General features: G+C 34.0%; 1 protein-coding gene across 2 annotated transcripts; it reads right to left on the bottom strand.

The window, feature by feature from the left end:
- Positions 1-484: 484 nt before the first annotated feature.
- LOC143063128 (putative universal stress protein SAUSA300_1656) lies at positions 485-18800 on the bottom strand. 2 transcript variants are annotated; one of them, XM_076235104.1, is made up of 6 exons: positions 18671-18782; positions 17351-17431; positions 15071-15206; positions 2904-2984; positions 1667-1773; positions 485-929 (listed from the first exon to the last, which is right to left on the bottom strand). In XM_076235104.1, exons 3-6 carry the CDS (start codon positions 15141-15143, stop codon positions 684-686), a joined length of 507 nt encoding a protein of 168 aa, XP_076091219.1. In that variant the 5' UTR covers positions 15144-15206; positions 17351-17431; positions 18671-18782; the 3' UTR covers positions 485-683. The 2 variants fall into 2 exon arrangements, with proteins under 2 accessions (XP_076091219.1, XP_076091226.1); XM_076235111.1 differs by lacking the exon at positions 17351-17431 and having other exon boundaries at positions 18671-18800.
- Between the last annotated feature and the right edge of the window lie 262 nt (positions 18801-19062).

Here is a 19062-nt window from a genome sequence, read left to right as displayed (position 1 = left end):
AAGAATAAGAATTTTATTAGTCTAAAATCCAAAGAATAGGATTGTTACTAAAGTTGTCTCATTGGCACTCACGCCACATCTTCCTATATCTATAGCATGCACGGACCTAAATATGCATGCAGGTAGACTTCCATCCATAATCAGTCAACCAATCAATCATATCAGATCATTCACCTTATAACTGTTATTTTAATGTCGTTTATAGAACCAAGACACTGAAACATTACACATTTAAAATCTGGAAATGTCATTCATCGTTCAGGCGTGGCACATTCACTTATTCAGTAAAAACGATTTTAAATATTTACTCGCCTCTCACAAACACTTCTAAAACCTGCTATATGAAACATATAGCGAAAAATCTCAAGTGAGAATAAGCACATCTGTGCAACATGGTTTGTTATTAGATATTAGTTATTGGAATTTTTGTTTTCGCTTGGACTAAGCCATTTTCTTCTCTATATAAAGAAAGATAACTCCAATCATCTTTTAAAAAGCATTTATTATCATAAGTGTTAATGCCGCACTATTCTCATTGTAAAAAATGTAACCCAATGCATATAAAAAAGAACAAATATGTCATGTTTAATTATTGATTCGATGCTTAGTTTTGTCCTGACGTTCACATGTGTATATTGATTTAATGCTTGTATTTGTCCTGACGTTCACGTGTGTATATTGATTTAATGCTTGTGTTTGTCCTCATGTTTATGTTCAGCTGTAGGATTCTGGTGAGGTTTATGTCGACATATTATGACAGGTATGTCGGCATGGTGCATTATGTACTCGCTATTGCTCCCCATGATGGTACGTCGTACAGTGCCGTGACCTCTGGCACCACACACTATCATTGCAGCGTTTCTTTCATGGGCGACTTTGATTGCATTTTCACCGGCCTTTCCAGCAGTTATAAAAACTTCTCCTTTCATCTGAAATTATTTCAAACATGAGAATTCTTATTTTTTTTTAATCGTTTCTTTATTTGGCCGATAAAGGTGATCATATAATTTTAAACGAGGGCCGTTCTTTGTTTCAAAGATTTACTTTAAACAAAACATGCATATTGTAACAGGACTCAAATCTGCTGCTTACACATGGATAAGACAGCACAACAATTTAAAAAACAATAGGTTATTCAAATTGACCTCCCATATATACTGCATCTGTGATATTCATGTATTCATTATACTTATAATGTTATTTAAAGTTAGACAATGTAAACAAGTTGAAGACCCGCCTATCTAGTAGTTGTAGATGTCAATCTTAATAACAAAGCTTGAGCAAACATTAGGTGACTATGAAGTATGGGCTTTGCTCATTGTTGAAGGCCGTACGGTGACCTATAGTTGTTAATGTCCGTTTTATTTTGGTCTTTTGTGGATAGTTGTCTCATTGGAAATCATACCACGTCTTCTTTTTTTATATTTATACAAACACAGCATACCAAGCCAATCAAGCATTCAACTTACTAGCATTATGATAATTTGGAACATATCAACCTAAATTCTAACACCCAAATGGCCAATACTGCACTGTCTCCTGTTTTTTTTTTATTAACAAGTTCCTTTTTATAATTGTTAGAGCACTTATAAAAACAACAAAAATTGTCACTTAGTGACTTAAGGTAAATGGTGAATTATGATAATGAATAATATGTCAGACTTACTTCTTCGTTAGCTAGCTTTTTCTTAAGTTCTTCAGCATGCTCTTTGTGTGAATCAATATCTCTTTGGAGTTGTGAAGCCAACTCAGCAGAATCAGCTGTCCCAAATGCTACAGAAAAAACAAACAAGAGATAGATATGAATATCTGACGATTTGTTTTAAAGATTTATCATAATTTTCGATTTTTGAATTCAAAGGGCCAAACGTTTACCTTTTAAAATGTTAAAACATTAAAACATTCTTAAGAGAGTTCGCTTCTCAGTTTCAAAATAAGTAGATTTTCAAAACACTAGTTTATATTGGTAGGGGATTGATAAAGGAATCAAACAAGCAAAAATAATATATAGGTCAATGTGCTTGTTTTCGAGATATAAGCCATCGAAATTTTGGCAGGGAAATATTCTCTTTGGATGGCTTATCATTATACATGTAAAATGTTTATAAAAAGAAAAACAGGGGTCAATGGGCAATTTTTTAAGGTTCAAATGGATAAAACCAGATGATTCCGAAAATTTGACAAAAATCCCAAAACATGACAAGCGAAATTCCTTAAGTGTCTCAACTTAACTTAAAACATAAAACGAGAAAAAAGTAACCATGCTAAAAATGACATTTTAAGCCTTATGCCCCTTTCATATACACGAAGTTTTCATATGAGACCTTACGAATCGCACTTATACACGTATCGTTACGATTTAACCACTTTTACAAAAAGTTTAGAAGGCGAACTATAAGATTTCACAACCTTACAAAAATTACACTATCTCTTATATCTTTTCATTTGTCACATGAAGAATTTAGTAAAGTAGCTTGATATAATTTCAAAGAACCGGAATCTAACATAAACTAAAGAATGATCTGAATTATCAACAAACCGTTCTAAGGCATTATACACACTTGGTAATCTTCTATCCTGGCGCTTCTTTAGTAGAAAAAACTGGCGAACACAATTTTAATATCTCATGAATTTTTTTTTATTAATATATGAATCACTGGTAACAGGAATCTATCATAAAATTGAGAACGGAAATGGGGAATGTGTCGAAGAGACAACAACCCGACCATATAGCAGACAACAGCCGAAGGCCACCAATGGATCTTCAATGCAGCTAGAAACTCCCGCACCGGAGGAGTCCTTCAGCTGGACCCTAAACAAATATGTATACTAGTTCAGTGATAATGGACGTCATACTAAAACTCCGAATTATACCCAAGAAATGTTCATTAAAATTATATTACCATAAATTCCATAGGCATGTCTATCGAAGCAGGTCGCTATTATGACGTAGTCGTTATCTTTTTTAATATGAGACTTGTACCCTGAAAAATAATAAACATTAAATCAAAGTAAAAAATACCCGTGTCAGATGGTTAAACAAACATCAAAATGTAAGAAATGATTTCACTGCCAATTTCTCTAAAATTTGACTTTTTTATCTTCAGAAAATTAACAAGATATTTAAAAGAATCAGCAAGGAATACCGCTGGTTGCAATATTATTGGTACAATAAGAATTTCTAGAAATGTATTCACTCATAGTATTCTTGTCAACGTTGTTTAAAATAAAACAGGTTGTGTTTAGAGAAGAAAATAATACTTTCTGAACGTAGTATAACTGTCACGATATAAACCACCCCAACATTCCAGCAACACCTACATTTGTATTTGTGATATTCCCGGGCTTGTCTTTCCTATCATGATTTCCTTGATAGAGGGTTGCTGCTCACAAGGAAGCTATTAAACCAAGAATTCTTAATGGTGATGTTGAAACCACACCTTCGTAAGTTTTACGCCATCACGAGTTGGTTGACCGTTATGGAATACTAGTATCTGTTTCATAAATGACATGTTCCTTGTGTCATAACTACATATCCCGTCCAATATTTACGAATGTGACGTACCGAATTAGACGTGTTACGGGGTATGTACTAAAATGAGCAACACGACGGGTGCCATGTCGAGCAGGATCTGTTTACCCATACGGAGTATCTGAGATAACTTCCAGTTTTTGATAGGGTTCATTTTGCTCAGTCATTAGATTGTAGTTTTAGATTTTTTGTTTTGAATTCCATTGGTTGTCTGTTGTCTTTTCCTTTTTAGCCATGCCATTGTCAGTTTATTTTCGACTTATGAGTTTGAATGTCCCTCTGATATCTTTAGCCCCTTTGTGAGAAAGATACCTACGGCCGGTCGGATATTAAAATAACATAATACTCCCGTCTTTGAATTACTTTTAACATCACAAAATTAGACGAACGGACGATAGACGCAAAATTGAGGAAACCATAGCTTCATGCAATTTAATTCGAGATATCAGTGGAAGTTCCGATTTCAGTTAAGACGACGTGTCCTGGTGTAACTTTTATCTTGTTTGCCCGAAACTGAAGGTTTGGTAGACAAAACAAAAACATGTTAAATGGATCTAAATAGAATAACCAAACTCACGCTCAGACAGTTTCGCTGGTTTAGCATTAGCCCAATTACATAATAACATTATTTATAAATGAAAAAACCCCAATAAAAATGCATCATCAAGTGGATATATCGTGAGACAGTTAACATGTATTTTGTTGCAAATTTAGACACACAAATAGTTTAGTGTCAACATTGATGAATTACATTTGTCAGCATCTATATATAATATTGTTTTTTACACACTCATCCAGCATGTCCAGGTCCGACCTCTTACATAAACCTAGTGCACTGACACTAATGTGTATTTTTTTCAGTAACTTTGAGTGCGTGTTATTTTTTATTCCTGTATAGAGCTGACGACTTTGAATTTTGTTCAGTGTAATAGACGTGGACGATCAAAGACTTTCAAATATGAAAGAGAAGCCCATTGGTATATCTTGCTTAAAAGGATGCAGCAGCTCATAGAAGAAAATGTACCTTTTATGGCTGACTATGTGGTATGGGCTTTGATCATTGTTGAAGGCCATATATTTTTCGCCTTTTACATATAGAGTAAATTGAGAATGGAAATGGGGAATGTGCCAAAGAGACAACAACCCGACCATAGAAAAAACAACAGCAGAAGGTCACCAACAGGTCTTCAATGTAGCGAGAAATTCCCGCACCCGGAGGCGTCCTTCAACTGGCCCCTAAACAAAGGACTGTCTTGGTGTCTTCAAATTGTCTTTGCAAATGCTGTTCATATCATTGACATTTTAAATCGAACATTAGCCTCTAGCAACAATAAATCGCTAAAAGCTAAAAATATAATTTATAAAAATTGCAACGTTTTCAGACTTTTGTATCAGGTTAAAACCCTGCATTAATTGCTTTGAAAAATAAAATAAAAAATTTGGACAAAATGACCACCGGTTGTAAAACTTTTTTTTAAAGATTTTATAGAATATTTGTAATCTTGGTAGATGTTATGTTATAGTTATTGAACAAGCAAGTCGGTATATGGGATTTAATCTGCACAGCTCGAGTGACCCTGTTTAACCCGAACGGCGAAGGGTTATTGGGTCATCTCGTGCTGTGCAAATTAAATTCCATATACCGATTTCATTGGTCAATAACTGTTTTAACACATGACGTCAACAGTTTTCCCGCATAAATCACATCACATCCGCCCAACAAGAAGCTGATATGGACGGATTTCATCATGAATTATCGGAGGACGATATGATTTATCACAAGAATTAGAAACATTGGAGAATGAAATGGAACTGAGAAATGTAAATATAGAGGACTTTTTTGGAGAGTTTCCTAATAATGTGATGGATGAGAATGCATCTGGAGATTTAATCGACACCTCAGCTGTTTCATTTGACCTAGGACTAGACTTAGATCTATGGTTGCAAGTTCCTTCGGAAAACGGAAAGATAAAAAACGTCAAGGTACGTCTTTGTTTTAGAATTATCTGCCACGCGCAGACCCATTATTGCATAATTTGAGGTGCGGACCCATAAACGAACCCAAGGGATGGGGTCCCGGGTCCCTCTTTTGTTGGAAAATTTGGATAATTATGTAGAGAATCACTGGAACATGACGAGCGCCCCCCTTTTAGGTCATATAGCCCTCCCCCTTTAATAAAAAGTTCTGGATCCGCTACTTGAACCTTAGATATAATCATTTGCGGAAAATTCCGACTAGATTTATCGTTTAATTGTTCTCATCCGGAATATTCATAAAATATTTGCCACTGCCGGATTTTGCCATGTGTTAAATTATGTGATATTATCTTATTTCAGGATGAAAAACCTAAAGAACAGGGACAAGGAGTCGAATCAAGGTTTACAGAAATGACAGACAATGAAATTGATACACTTATTGAAGATGCTGAGAACAAAAACACAAATAAAGCCACAAAATTGGCAGTTAATGTCTATGAAGACTGGCAGAATTCTAAAATTGGTACTGGTTTAATTATACCAAACCTGAAGGATTTGTCTGTTCAAGATATTAACAGCATTTTAGGAAAATTTGTAGTAGAAGTTCGGAAAAAGAATGGAGAGAAATATCCAGCGAAAACACTTTATCTTCTTGTAACTGAACTTCTAAGAGGAATGCGGTCACAAGGTGTTTCTAAACTTTTTGAACGATGGAAAAATAATTTTAGTATTATAACAACCTGTGTTTTTTTATCTTATTTAGATTTTTATTTTGTTGATTGTAATGCTACTACATTTGTTTTGTATGTTTTCTATTCTGATGTTTATCAAGTGACTAATTTGTATGTCCCAGTATAGATACATGTATCCACTTGATATTTCTTACAAAATGGAGAAAAACAAATATCTGTAGTAGCAATGGAATCAACAAACGTAAATTACTGTACAATAAACATCTGTCAAGGACGTGAAGTACACGTGGCCTGTGCAATAAATGAAGTAGTTAATGCACACCTGACCCGTGCATTATCCAGATTATGCCACAGTCAGATCAAAGGCATTTTGCCTCTGTCATGTGTTAATATTATCTTACTCTTTTTTAGACGATTTCTGCTATATCTACTTATAAAATTCACTTTCAGTAGTTGAGTCAACAAAAAACGTCTTTAGACATCTCTCTTATTCCACTTTAGTATTTATGGCACTGCAATCTGTCCATAGATGTATTTTGGGATTGCGCAAGGTCATTTTTTTTCTGACTGTTTAAGTCGTCTTTACACTAAATTCATTGAACGTTGGATGTGTACTGATTAAGAATTAATCTTAAATGCATGATTTTTATGCAGTTAAGCTGCATTATGCGAGCGCCCTAGATTTGTGTTCTACCCAATAAATGCTGAAATACTTGCCATTGTTATTATCTAGCTCGCTACTATGTTATATATAACTAATTGAACACTTTTTTAATACTTTTTATTCTGGATTACAAACTAGAGGCTCTCAAGAGCCTGTGTCGCTCACCTTGGTCTATGTGCATATTAAACAATAGACACAGATAAATTCATGACATAATTGTGTTTTGGTGATGGTGATGTGTTCTTTACTGAAAATTCTTGTTGCTACAATTATCCTTATCTATAATGAACTTGGCCCAGTAGTTTCAGTGGAAAATGTTAGTAAAAAGTTACAAATTTTATGAAAATTGTTAAAAATTGACTATAAAGGACAATAACTCCTTAGCCTTAGGGGGTCAATTGACCATGTTGGTCATGTTAACTTATTTTTAGGTCTTACTTTGCTGTACATTATTGCTGTTTACAGTTTATCTCTAAAGAGCCAGTGTCACTCAATGTCTTATGTCTATGTGCATATTTAACAAAAGAAGCAGATGGATTCATGACAAAATTGTGTTTTAATGATGGTGATGTGTTTGTAGATCTTACTTTACCAAACATTCTTGCTGCTTACAATTATCCTTATCTATAATGAACTTGGCCCAGTAGTTTCAGTGGAAAATGGTAGTAAAAATTTACAAATTTTATGAAAATTGTTAAAAATTGACTATAAAGGACAATAACTCCTTAGTGTTAGGGGGTCAATTGACCATGTTGGTCATGTTAACTTATTTTTAGGTCTTACTTTGCTGTACATTATTGCTGTTTACAGTTTATCTCTAAAGAGCCAGTGTCACTCAATGTCTTATGTCTATGTGCATATTTAACAAAAGAAGCAGATGGATTCATGACAAAATTGTGTTTTAATGATGGTGATGTGTTTGTAGATCTTACTTTACCAAACATTCTTGCTGCTTACAATTATCCTTATCTATAATGAACTTGGCCCAGTAGTTTCAGTGGAAAATGGTAGTAAAAATTTACAAATTTTATGAAAATTGTTAAAAATTGACTATAAAGGACAATAACTCCTTAGCCTTAGGGGGTCAATTGACCATTTTGGTAATTGTGAATTATTTTTAGGTCTTACTTTGCTGTACATTATTGCTGTATACAGTTTATCTCTATCTATAATAATATTCAAGATAATAACCAAAAACAGCAAAATTTCCTTAAAATTACCAATTCAGGGGCAGCAACCCAACAACAGGTTGTCAGATTCTCTGTCTTAGTAATATTCAAGAAAATAACAAACTAGAGGCTCTAAAGAGCCTGTGTCGCTCACCTTGGTCTATGTGAATATTAAACAAAGGAAGCAGATGGATTCATGACAAAATTGTGTTTTGGTGATGGTGATGTGTTTGTACATCTTACTTTACTGAACATTCTTGCTACTTACAATTATCTCTATCTATAATGAACTTGGCCCAGTAGTTTCAGTGGAAAATGTTAGTTAAAATTTACAAATTTTATGAAAATTGCTAAAAATTGACTATAAAAGACAATAACTCCTTAGGGGTCAATTGACCATTTCCGTCATGTTGACTTATTTGTAAATCTTACTTTGCTTAACATTATTGATGTTTACAGTTTATCTCTATCTATAATAATATTCAAGATAATAACCAACAAGAGTGCACACATTGAAATGTCTCACCTTCTTTACTAATCATTGATATTATGTTGATAGTCCTAAGTATAAAGCTTTATTACAGCTGTCACATAATTAACCAAGATAACTAAACAAAGACCAATGAACCATGAAAATGAGGTCAAGGTCAGATGAACCATGTCAGGCTGACATGTACAGCTAACAATGCTTCCATAAACAAATATAGTTGACCTAATACTTATAGTTTAAGAAAAATAGACCAAAACACAAAAACCTAAGACTGAGCAATGAACGGTGAAAATGAGGTCAAGGTCAAATAAAACCTGCGCGACTAATATATAAATCATAAAATATTTCCATACACTAAATATAGTTGACCTATGGCGTATAGTATCAGATAAAAAGACCAAAACTCAAAAAACTTAACTTTGACCACTGAACCATGAAAATGAGGTCAAGGTCAGATGACATCTGTCCGCTAGACATGTTCACCTTACAATTATTCCATACAACAAATATAGTAGACCTATTGCATAAAGTATGAGAAAAACAGACCAAAACACAACTAGAGGCTCTAAAGAGCCTGTGTCGCTCACCTTGGTCTATGTGCATATTAAACAAAGGACACAAATGGATTCATGACAAAATTGTATTTTGGTGATGGTGATGTGTTTGAAGTTCTTACTTTACTGAACGATTTTGCTTCTTACAATTATATCTATAATGAACTTTGCCCATTAGTAACAGAGAACTATATTTGGTAAAAATTTACATAAATTTACCAAATTAATGCAAATTGTTAAAAATTGACTATAAAGGGCAATAACTCCTTAAGGGGTCAATTGACCATTTAGGTCATGTTGACTTATTTGTAGATCTTACTTTGCTGAACATTATTGCTGTTTACAGTTTATCGCTATCTATAATAGTATTCAAGATAACCAAAAACGGCAAAATTTCTTTAAAAATTACAAATTGGAGGGCAGCAACCCAACAACCAGTTGTCCAATTCATCTGAAAAATTCAGGGCAGATAGATATTGACTTGATTAACAATTTAACTTCTTGTCAGATTGCTCTAGATGCTTTGGTTTCATAGTTATAAGCCAGAAACTGCATTTTACCCCTATGTTCTATTTTTAGCCGTGGCGGCCATCTTGGTTGAATGGCCAGGTCATCGGACACATTTTTCAAACTAGATACCCCAAAGATGATTGTGGCCTAGTAGTTTCAGTGGAGATTTTGTAAAAGATTACTTAGATTTATGAAAAATGGTTAAAGATTGACTATAAAGGGCAATAACTCCTAAAGGGGTCAACTGACCATTTTGGTCATGCTGACTTATTTGTAGATCTTACTTTGCTGAACATTATTGCTGTTTACAATTTATCTCTATCTATAATAATATTCAAGATAATAACAAAAAACAGCAAAATTTCCTCAAAATCACCAATTCAGGGGCAGCAACACAACAACCGATTGACCGATTCATCTGAAAATTTCAGGGCAGATAGATCTTGACCTGATAAACATTTATATCCCCATGTCAGATTTCCTCAAAATGCTTTGGTTTTTGAGTTATAAGCCAAAAACTGCATTTTACCCCTATGTTCTATTTTTAGCGGTGGCGGCCATCTTGGTTGGTTGACCAGGTCACGCCACACATTTTTTAAACTAGATACCCCAAAGATAATTGTGGCCAAGTTTGAATTAATTTAACCCAGTAGTTTCAGAGGAGAAGCTTTTTGTAAAAGATTACTTTAATTTACGAAAAATGGTTAAAAATTGACTATAAAGGGCAATAACTCCTAAACCGGTCAACTGACCATTTTGGTCATGTTGACTTATTTGTAGATCTTACTTTGCTGAACATTATTGCTGTTAACAGTTTATCTCTATCTATAATAATATTCAAGATAATAATCAAAAACAGCAAAATTTCCTCAAAATTACCAATTCAGGGGCAGCAACCCAACAACCCATTGACCGATTCATCTGAAAATTTCAGAGAAGATAGATCTTGACCTGATAAACATTTTTATCCCATGTCAGATTTCCTCAAAATGCTTTGTTTTTTGAGTTATAAGCCAAAAACTGCATTTTACCCCTATGTTCTATTTTTAGCGGTGGCGGCCATCTTGGTTGGTTGACCAGGTCACGCCACACATTTTTTAAACTAGATACCCCAAAGATGATTGTGGCCAAGTTTGAATTAATTTGGCCCAGTAGTTTCAGAGGAGAAGATTTGTGTAAAAGATTACTTTAATTTACGACAAATGGTTAAAAATTGACTATAAAGGGCAATAACTCCTAAACGGGTCAACTGACCATTTTGGTCATGCTGACTTATTTGTAGATCTTACTTTGCTGAACATTATTGCTGTTTACAGTTTATCTCTATCTATAATAATATTCAAGATAATAACCAAAAACAGCAAAATTTCCTCAAAATTACCAATTCAGGGGCAGCAACCCAATAACCGATTGACCGATTCATCTGAAAATTTCAGGGCAGATAGATCTTGACCTGATAAACATTTTTACCCTGTCAGATTTGCTCTAAATGCTTTGGTTTTTGAGTTATAAGCCAAAAACTGCATTTTACCCCTATGTTCTGTTTTTAGCCGTGGCGGCCATCTTGGTTGGTTGACCGGGTCACGCCACACATTTTTTAAACTAGATACCCCAATGATGATTGTGGCCAAGTTTGGTTTGATTTGGCCCAGTAGTTTCAGAGGAGAAGATTTTTGTAAAAGTTAACGACGACGGACGACGACGACGGACACCGGACGCAAAGTGATGGGAATAGCTCACTTGGCCCTTCGGGCCAGGTGAGCTAAAAATATGACCAGAAAAACCTTAAATGATCGTCGATTTATCCAAAAGTTTTGAAGTTACACATAGGAAGTAGCGCTTTTTAAGAATCCTTGTGTAGTTCATTATGACTTGTACTTTTAGCTAAGATGTCAAAGAACAATTGTATGAAATATTTAATCGCCGAAAATCTCTTAAGACAAGTAGTTTAGATTTCCCAAATGGCAAAAGTCGTAGTGATATTGTTTGTCATCAATACGTAGTACAATTACGTCAGTAGTCTATTATATAATAATGTCAACTGTTCACGCTGTTGGCGGCAATTTCAAATTAGAAAAAGAAATTTTCGTAGCTTTTCAATTTGGAGGCAGGTGTGCAAATTAGCGGTGGTCCGAGGTCCGCGACCTTCCACTTTTGCAAGCGGAATTTCGACTAGGATGGTTGGTTTCTAGCTACGCCCGACGTAGACACCTTCCACTTGAAAGAAAATAAGAAATTACTTTGCAAACCTTCCATGCAAGTCACCAAAGTCTCCAATTAAACGAGCTAAAAACTTATTTTTATCATTATTATTCATGACAGCGATGTTCATTTTGTTCAACCGCTAGCTTTATACAGAAAATCGCCGACAAATATTGTATAAATTCGAGTAAATTCGTATCTGATTGACAAAAACAACATTGTAAACACATAACAATGGCGGCCGTGAAGACAAAATTTTACAGTATCGGATCCGATTCCGGAAGCGGATAAGGATAATTCCGGGTTTGGCGATCATTTACAAAATAAATCAAAGCAGGTGAAAAAATAAATCTATGCATGGTAAATGAATATAAACACTAGAATTGTAAACCAAAAGATATATGTAAAAGAAAGAAAAAGCAGAAAAATATTTTATACAGAAACTCAAAATTACTTTTTGACAAATTTTAATTTAAAAATCCAATACAACGTGACAGCTGGGAACAGTATATCTAACAATATACATGTTCATGGTCACAGTCTAAATTTTCTTTATAAGTGATAAATGATGATAATGCATGTGAGATGCTTTTAAAGTGTAAACATATTACTGCAATTTCGAAGGAATATTTGTTTTTCTCAATTTTGAAGGGTCAATTAAAGTAGCTGAAAGTTTCTTTCTTTATTTTAACAAATAATGCAACTATATTATATATACCTGAATGTAAGTAAATCATAAGATATATAGGTGGCATTCTTTGGGCCACTCTACCCCCTCCTGTTTGATAACTTGGAAACAGTCGAGCTCCCCACCCCTAAACCATATGAGGGGCAGATCCAGGATTTTAGGCTAGGAGGGGCACAAACTTAAATTTTCGCCGAGCAGAGCGAGGCTAAAAAAATTTGAGGTAAAATTATCGGAATATTTTTTATTAAGCTGAGAACAACCCATGCTTTGCAAATTTAAGGGGGTGCAAGCCTGCAACACCCCTCCCCCTGAATCTGCTCTTGCATATATTCAAGTATAGGACAATATAATAAATAAAATGAAATATAGGGGGAGTCCCTGGAGTTACCCCACCCCCTCCTGTTTGAGAACTTGGAAACGGTCGAGATCAACACCCCTTAACCATATATATTCATGTTTGTGACAATATGAAAAATCAAATGAAATATAGGAAGAGTCGCTGGGGGTCACCCCACCCTTCCTGTTTTAGAATTTAAAAATGGTCCAGATCCCCACCCCTAAACCATATATATTCATGTATGGGACAATATAACAAATCAGATGAAATATAGGGGGAGTGCCTTGGGTCACCCCACCCCCTCCTGTTTGAGAATTTGAAACCCGTTGAGATCGCCACCCTTTAACCATATATTCATGTTCGGGACAATATAACAATTCAAATGAAAGATAGGGTGAGTCCCTGAGGTCACTGTATACCCTTCTGTTTGAGAACTTGGAAATGGTCAAGATCCTTACCCCTAAACCATATATACTCATGTATGGGACAATATAACAAGTCAAATAAAATATAGGGGAAGTCCCTGTGATCACCCCAACCCTCCTGTTTGAGAACTTGGAAACGGTTGAGATCCCACACCAAAACAATATATATTCATGTATGGGCCAATATAACTAATTAAATGAAATATAGATGGAGTCCCTGGGGTCACCCTACCCCTCCTGTTTAAGAACTTGGAAACCAATGAGATCCCCACCCCTAAACCATATATATTCATGTATGGGACAATATAACAAATAAAATGAAATGTAGGGGAAGACCCTAGGGTCACCCTACCCCCAGTGGCGGATCCAGAAATTTTCATAAGTGGGGGCCCGCTCCAGTCACGCTTCAGTAATTTCCTATATAAGCAACCAATTTTTTTTCCCAAAAAGGGGGGGGGGGCCCTGCCCCCCTAAATCCTCTGCCTACCCCTACCTGTTTGAAAACCGTTGAGATCCCCACCCCTAAATTATATATATTCATATGTATGGGACAAAATAACAAATCATTTACATTTACTATGGGCAGGTCAGTCAGACCTCACCTTTGATCCCTGTTGTAGTGAACATTTATCTAATTCGTGTCTCATAACTTTTGTACTATAGAACACAAGCTCAGTTTTCTTTCCAGGGAAACCAGTCCATTCATACTATTACATGTTCATACTAAGTCAACTTGAACTTCTAGCAGTCAAATAAAACCAAGGTTAACTACCAAGTAGAACAACTGCAATCATTGGGAACTTGTACCACTGCAGACTCACCATAAAAATATATACATTGATATATGCATTGCTTTTGAAACCTTGATAACATATAAATTATTTGCCTTAATAAATAAATCATTAGATAAACATGAATGTACTATATATGAATGTTTAGTGTTGAGGCAACATTGCCACAGTTTTCATAATTACGGTTGCCTTGGTTTTTGGTTAACTGCCTTCAGCGCTTACAGCGCTTTGATTTATTAGTTGTTATTGACTTTACACTACCTCTCAGTAACTACGAGAACTCTAAGAGCCGTACTTAATGTCTTTTTGTTGTGAGGATGTATAAGTACCCGTCTTATAATTATCAACATTTTATTATAAATTTTTAAGAGTACAATTGAGGATCGAAATAAAAACATAACAATACAGAAACATAAAATTGAGAAAGGAAATGGGGAATGTGTCAAAGCGACAACAACCCGACCATAGAGCAGACAACAGCCGAAGACCACCAATGGGTCTTCAATGTAGCGAGAATTCCCGCACCCGTAGGTGTCCTTCAGCTGGCCCCTAAAAATATGTATACTAGTACAGTGATAATGGACGTCATACTAAACTCCGATTTATATGCATTCGTAATCCTTCGGAAGCTCATTTATCATCGTATCCGCATGTACAAACTCCATGTTTTTTCCCCCATAAAATAAAAACACTGCCAGAAACCTGTTATGTCCCTAGTTTTTAAGTAAAATTGAGAATAGTTGATTCTTTCGACTTATCGGCAATCTTACAGAGCAAAACAGCTTCATAAGATATGACTGACCTGTTGACTTTCTTATTGTTGATCACATGTCTTTCCCAAGTACCAATTCCAATGTTTTCTTCTTTTCATGTATTCCTGTTTATGTAGCTTATCTGTAATGGTACTACGGTGGTAAAGACGTTTTGCTAAAGTTTAAAACTCCAATTTAAGTTTATAAAATAAAAGCAAACACTCACTCCGTGATACTTTAACCCTAGCCTTGAGATTAAAAATAGAACCATATTAAAGTATACTTACAATCAAAAGCTAATTCTGAATGATAGCTCCCATCCATACACAGCACAACCGTCCGTTCATTCTCACCAGCCATATTTGTCCTATTGTTGTTTTATAACAGCTGATCCAGGTATGGTTATAATGCGAGCTGTGACATCTATAAAAATACAAATTACAAGGCTATAGATATTGATAAAATTCAGGTAATTTAGGAATGCATGTTTATATGTACGTATTGATAACGAGATACGAGGTCAGCAAAGGCATGCACAACACCACTTAAAATACATCTTTTTCTGGTCTGAAAAACATGTTGAGTAAACATGTTTTGTTCCTTTATTTGAACAGGTTACGTCTAAGCTTTAAAAGCGGATAAAGTTCAATAAATAGTCATTTCATTATATTATTCTATCCTATATGTTATAGTGTAAATATTTTGCGGTGTAATGTGTTATTATTTTGAAAATTAACTGCGTATCTAATTTTAAAAGTAAGCTTATAATTCAAGGTAAAATGGAAGTCTGACATAGAAAGACATTTGTAGTCAGATCGAAGTATCAATATCACCCTGTTTTATTTTATTTAAAGATTTTCAATCGATCGCGTTGATAATACATCTTGCGTGTAGTTCAAAGGTTAATAGGTCTAGTGTTTTTGTTTGTAAGCTTAGACGGTCGAAAAGAAGCTTGAATAAATGAATATATGACAAATTTTATAACATTCAACTGGGTTTATAGTCAACGTCTGGAAAAATAAATTGCCGAAGCAAAACATGACCAAATATAAAAAATTATCCTGCAATCAGCCATGCAACTATTGTACTGAAACAAAGTACACAAATTAATATTTGCTTTATCTGTACCAGAGACATATAATACATCTATTATATGTATCTGTACTCTGTCTGTACTTATACAATAAAGTCATATGGTATTCCACATCAATATTGAACAAATGTGTTATGTGGATATTAATTTCTACTTATGTGACTGTTCAATTAGGGGTCTTCTTCGCGATCCGCGTGTAAAAATGTCGAATTGTTTTTGAGAATTAGGATTAACAACCTTAAGTTAAAGTCCCGCATGTAAATTGTGTTGTCGGATAACCTCGCTTTTTTGTACTGTTTCATCAGAAAAAAATGCATGCAAGCAAAATTATGACATTATAAAGTATTTTGATGAATAAGAAGTTGGTAAATAGCGTACGTGAAAAGTCGGTGAAATGCACGTTATGATATACTTAATACACTTTACCTTCGTTTATTAACCAACTAAGTACATTATTGCCAAAAATGACTGGTTATTAAAAATAACATATTTTCTGTAATGGCCCTGTTTTTCTGTAATGGCCTTGTTTTTTTCTGTAATGGCCCAGTTTTTCTGTAATGGCCCTGTTTTTCTGTAATGGTCCTGTTTTTCTGTAATGGCCCTGTTTTTTCTGTATTGGCCCTGTTTTTCTGTAATGGCCCTGTATTAATGCCCGGTTTGTCTGTATAAAGCACAGTTAGGGTTTTTAATAAAGTTAATAAAATTAAGTTGTAAAGAGTATATTTTTTTTTGTATTTTATTTAATTTAGTAACCAACAATCAACATTAAAGAACCATATATAAGGATCACTGTTCCTCCTGTTTTTCAACACATAACTTCTGTCAACTTAATATCTTGGATATTTGGTATATTAACACATACACTTTTATTTAGTTGGTTAATAAATGTATTAAGAAATGAGCGTTTTTATAATGGCTCTGTTATATGTCCTCGGTCAGTAATAATGGCCTCGGATGTCTGTAATGGCCCTCGGCGTTGCCTCGGGCCATTACAGACTTCCTCGACCATTATAACAGACCTTGGACATATAACAGGGCAATTATAAAAACACCCATTCATTAATACTATAATAACGTATAAACAATATATATGTTGAAACTCGATGGGAAAAATTATCCGAAAGACGACGCAGTCATAGACTAATTCATTATCACAAAATTTTGAATAATAAAACTCCAGAGTATTTAAGAGACTTCAGTAGTAAGTAGGCATGATCATAATACAAGACAAAGAAATAATATTACACAAGTCAACACACGGACCCGTTTATATTCTGAATATTTCATCCCTGCTACAACAAAACTATGGAACACTCTTAACTTAAACATAAGAAAATGTGAATCTCTATCATTATTCAAACAACAAATTAGTACCCAAAACAGTAAGGTCCCAGCGTATTATTATATAGGACATCGTTTTGGTCAAATTTTTCATGCTCGCTTAAGAATGGATTCAAGTTCATTGAATTCTCACCTTTTCGTTCGTAATTTAGTAGACTCTCCAAATTGTCGTTGTGGTGATGTAGAAACAAATTCTCACTCCTGTTATCTTGTCCTATATACATTAATTTAAGATATGAACTATTAGATTCTGTTTCAGTTCTTCCTGTCCAAGTTAACACAAAAACATTGCTTTTTGGATCAACGGTACTCTCAGATCAGCAAAATTGTTTTTTATTTAGTTTGGTGCAGAAATATATTATTAAAAGTAAACGTTTTAACCCTTGATGTTAATGCTTCATCACTCAATAGGAACCCAAGCATTTCACACTGTATACATTTTTTTTTCTCATTATTTTTTTTTCTTCTTCTTTCACCTTTTTCATATGCACCCACATGCCATATATCACCCTCCCTTGGTGCCTCCTGCAGTTCAGCTAGATATATTCAGCCTACTCACAGTATTCTTTTTTGTTACTTTCTAGATGTGTGCCTGAGACGAAGGTTTTATGTATACTCCTATATATATACTAATACATGAAAACTGTTGTTTCTTATTTGTGTTTGTAACTATGTATACTGTATTGTTTATTATATTTGTAAAATAATAATATTATAATGATATTATATTATGCTCCTTGTGAGCCCATTTTATGGAAATATAAAGCATCTTCTTCTTCTATTCATATATTTATTGCAGAGCATGCCAGTATTTATATTTATGTATTGTTCAATAAGTGTATTATTTTTGTAAAAGGAGACAGATTTGTAAAAGCAAATTGCTTGTTTCTGAATCCTTAATATTATTTCATTTGTATAATATCGTTTTATATTGATTTATCTGAATAAATATTGTTTAAACTAACACTTTATCTACATTTCGTGGTAAGTACTTTTTTCTGCGTATTTCTTGATACGAAAAATAATCTGGACAGTTACGATCGTTTCCGATTCTAATCAATAAGTCAAGATAATGCGCATCAAATGATCATTATTGAGCTCAGAGTATCTTCAAATAATTCAATTTTTTTTTATTAAAACGAGAGAAGTATATCGTTTTTCCTGAACGAAACTAAAATATACATTTTGACTTCAGCGCGGTCTTACTATTCGTCATTCGATACTGTATACTAGTATAAAAATTGTACAAAATAACTTGTGACCAAGGACAACAACGTATTTTAAATTCGCTATGAAGGTCAGAGATTGATAATACGATTTTTTTTCAAGCTATTAAAACATTAGATAGACGAAACAATTATTTGTTATAATTCATAAAACAAAAATGAACATTCACTAAACTTTATAAATTTAAATCCGTCACTAATTATGAAATACTATTATAATGTCTGACCTGTTAAAATGTTTGAATCTGTCGGAGCATCAAGTGTCTTTCTTCTACATAAGCATAATATTATACGACAAAAGCAGTAATCACGTGTTTTAAATGTGCATAAGGCACAAAAACGAGGAAGGAAAAGGATACTCCGGAAATATATTATCTAAATGTAAATGGTATCGACATAAATAGCCACATTTCATCAATAGATCTATTCATCGACATTTTAACAAACACTCTTTAAAATAAGTTACCGTTATCAGCTGTTCAGGCACAGGCACTTGTCTCAGACTGTTTTCCCCCTATATACCTTAATATAACCTTGTTATATTAAGGTATACAGGGGAAAAAATTCTGCACGTGTCTCAGAATTTTGTTTTCCCTATATACCTTAATATATTAAGGTA

Source organism: Mytilus galloprovincialis, chromosome 1 (assembly GCF_965363235.1).
Source record: "Mytilus galloprovincialis chromosome 1, xbMytGall1.hap1.1, whole genome shotgun sequence".
NCBI lineage: Eukaryota > Metazoa > Mollusca > Bivalvia > Mytilida > Mytilidae > Mytilus > Mytilus galloprovincialis.
Note: the sequence above shows the minus strand (reverse complement) of the source record. Positions and strands in the feature narration are given on the sequence as shown.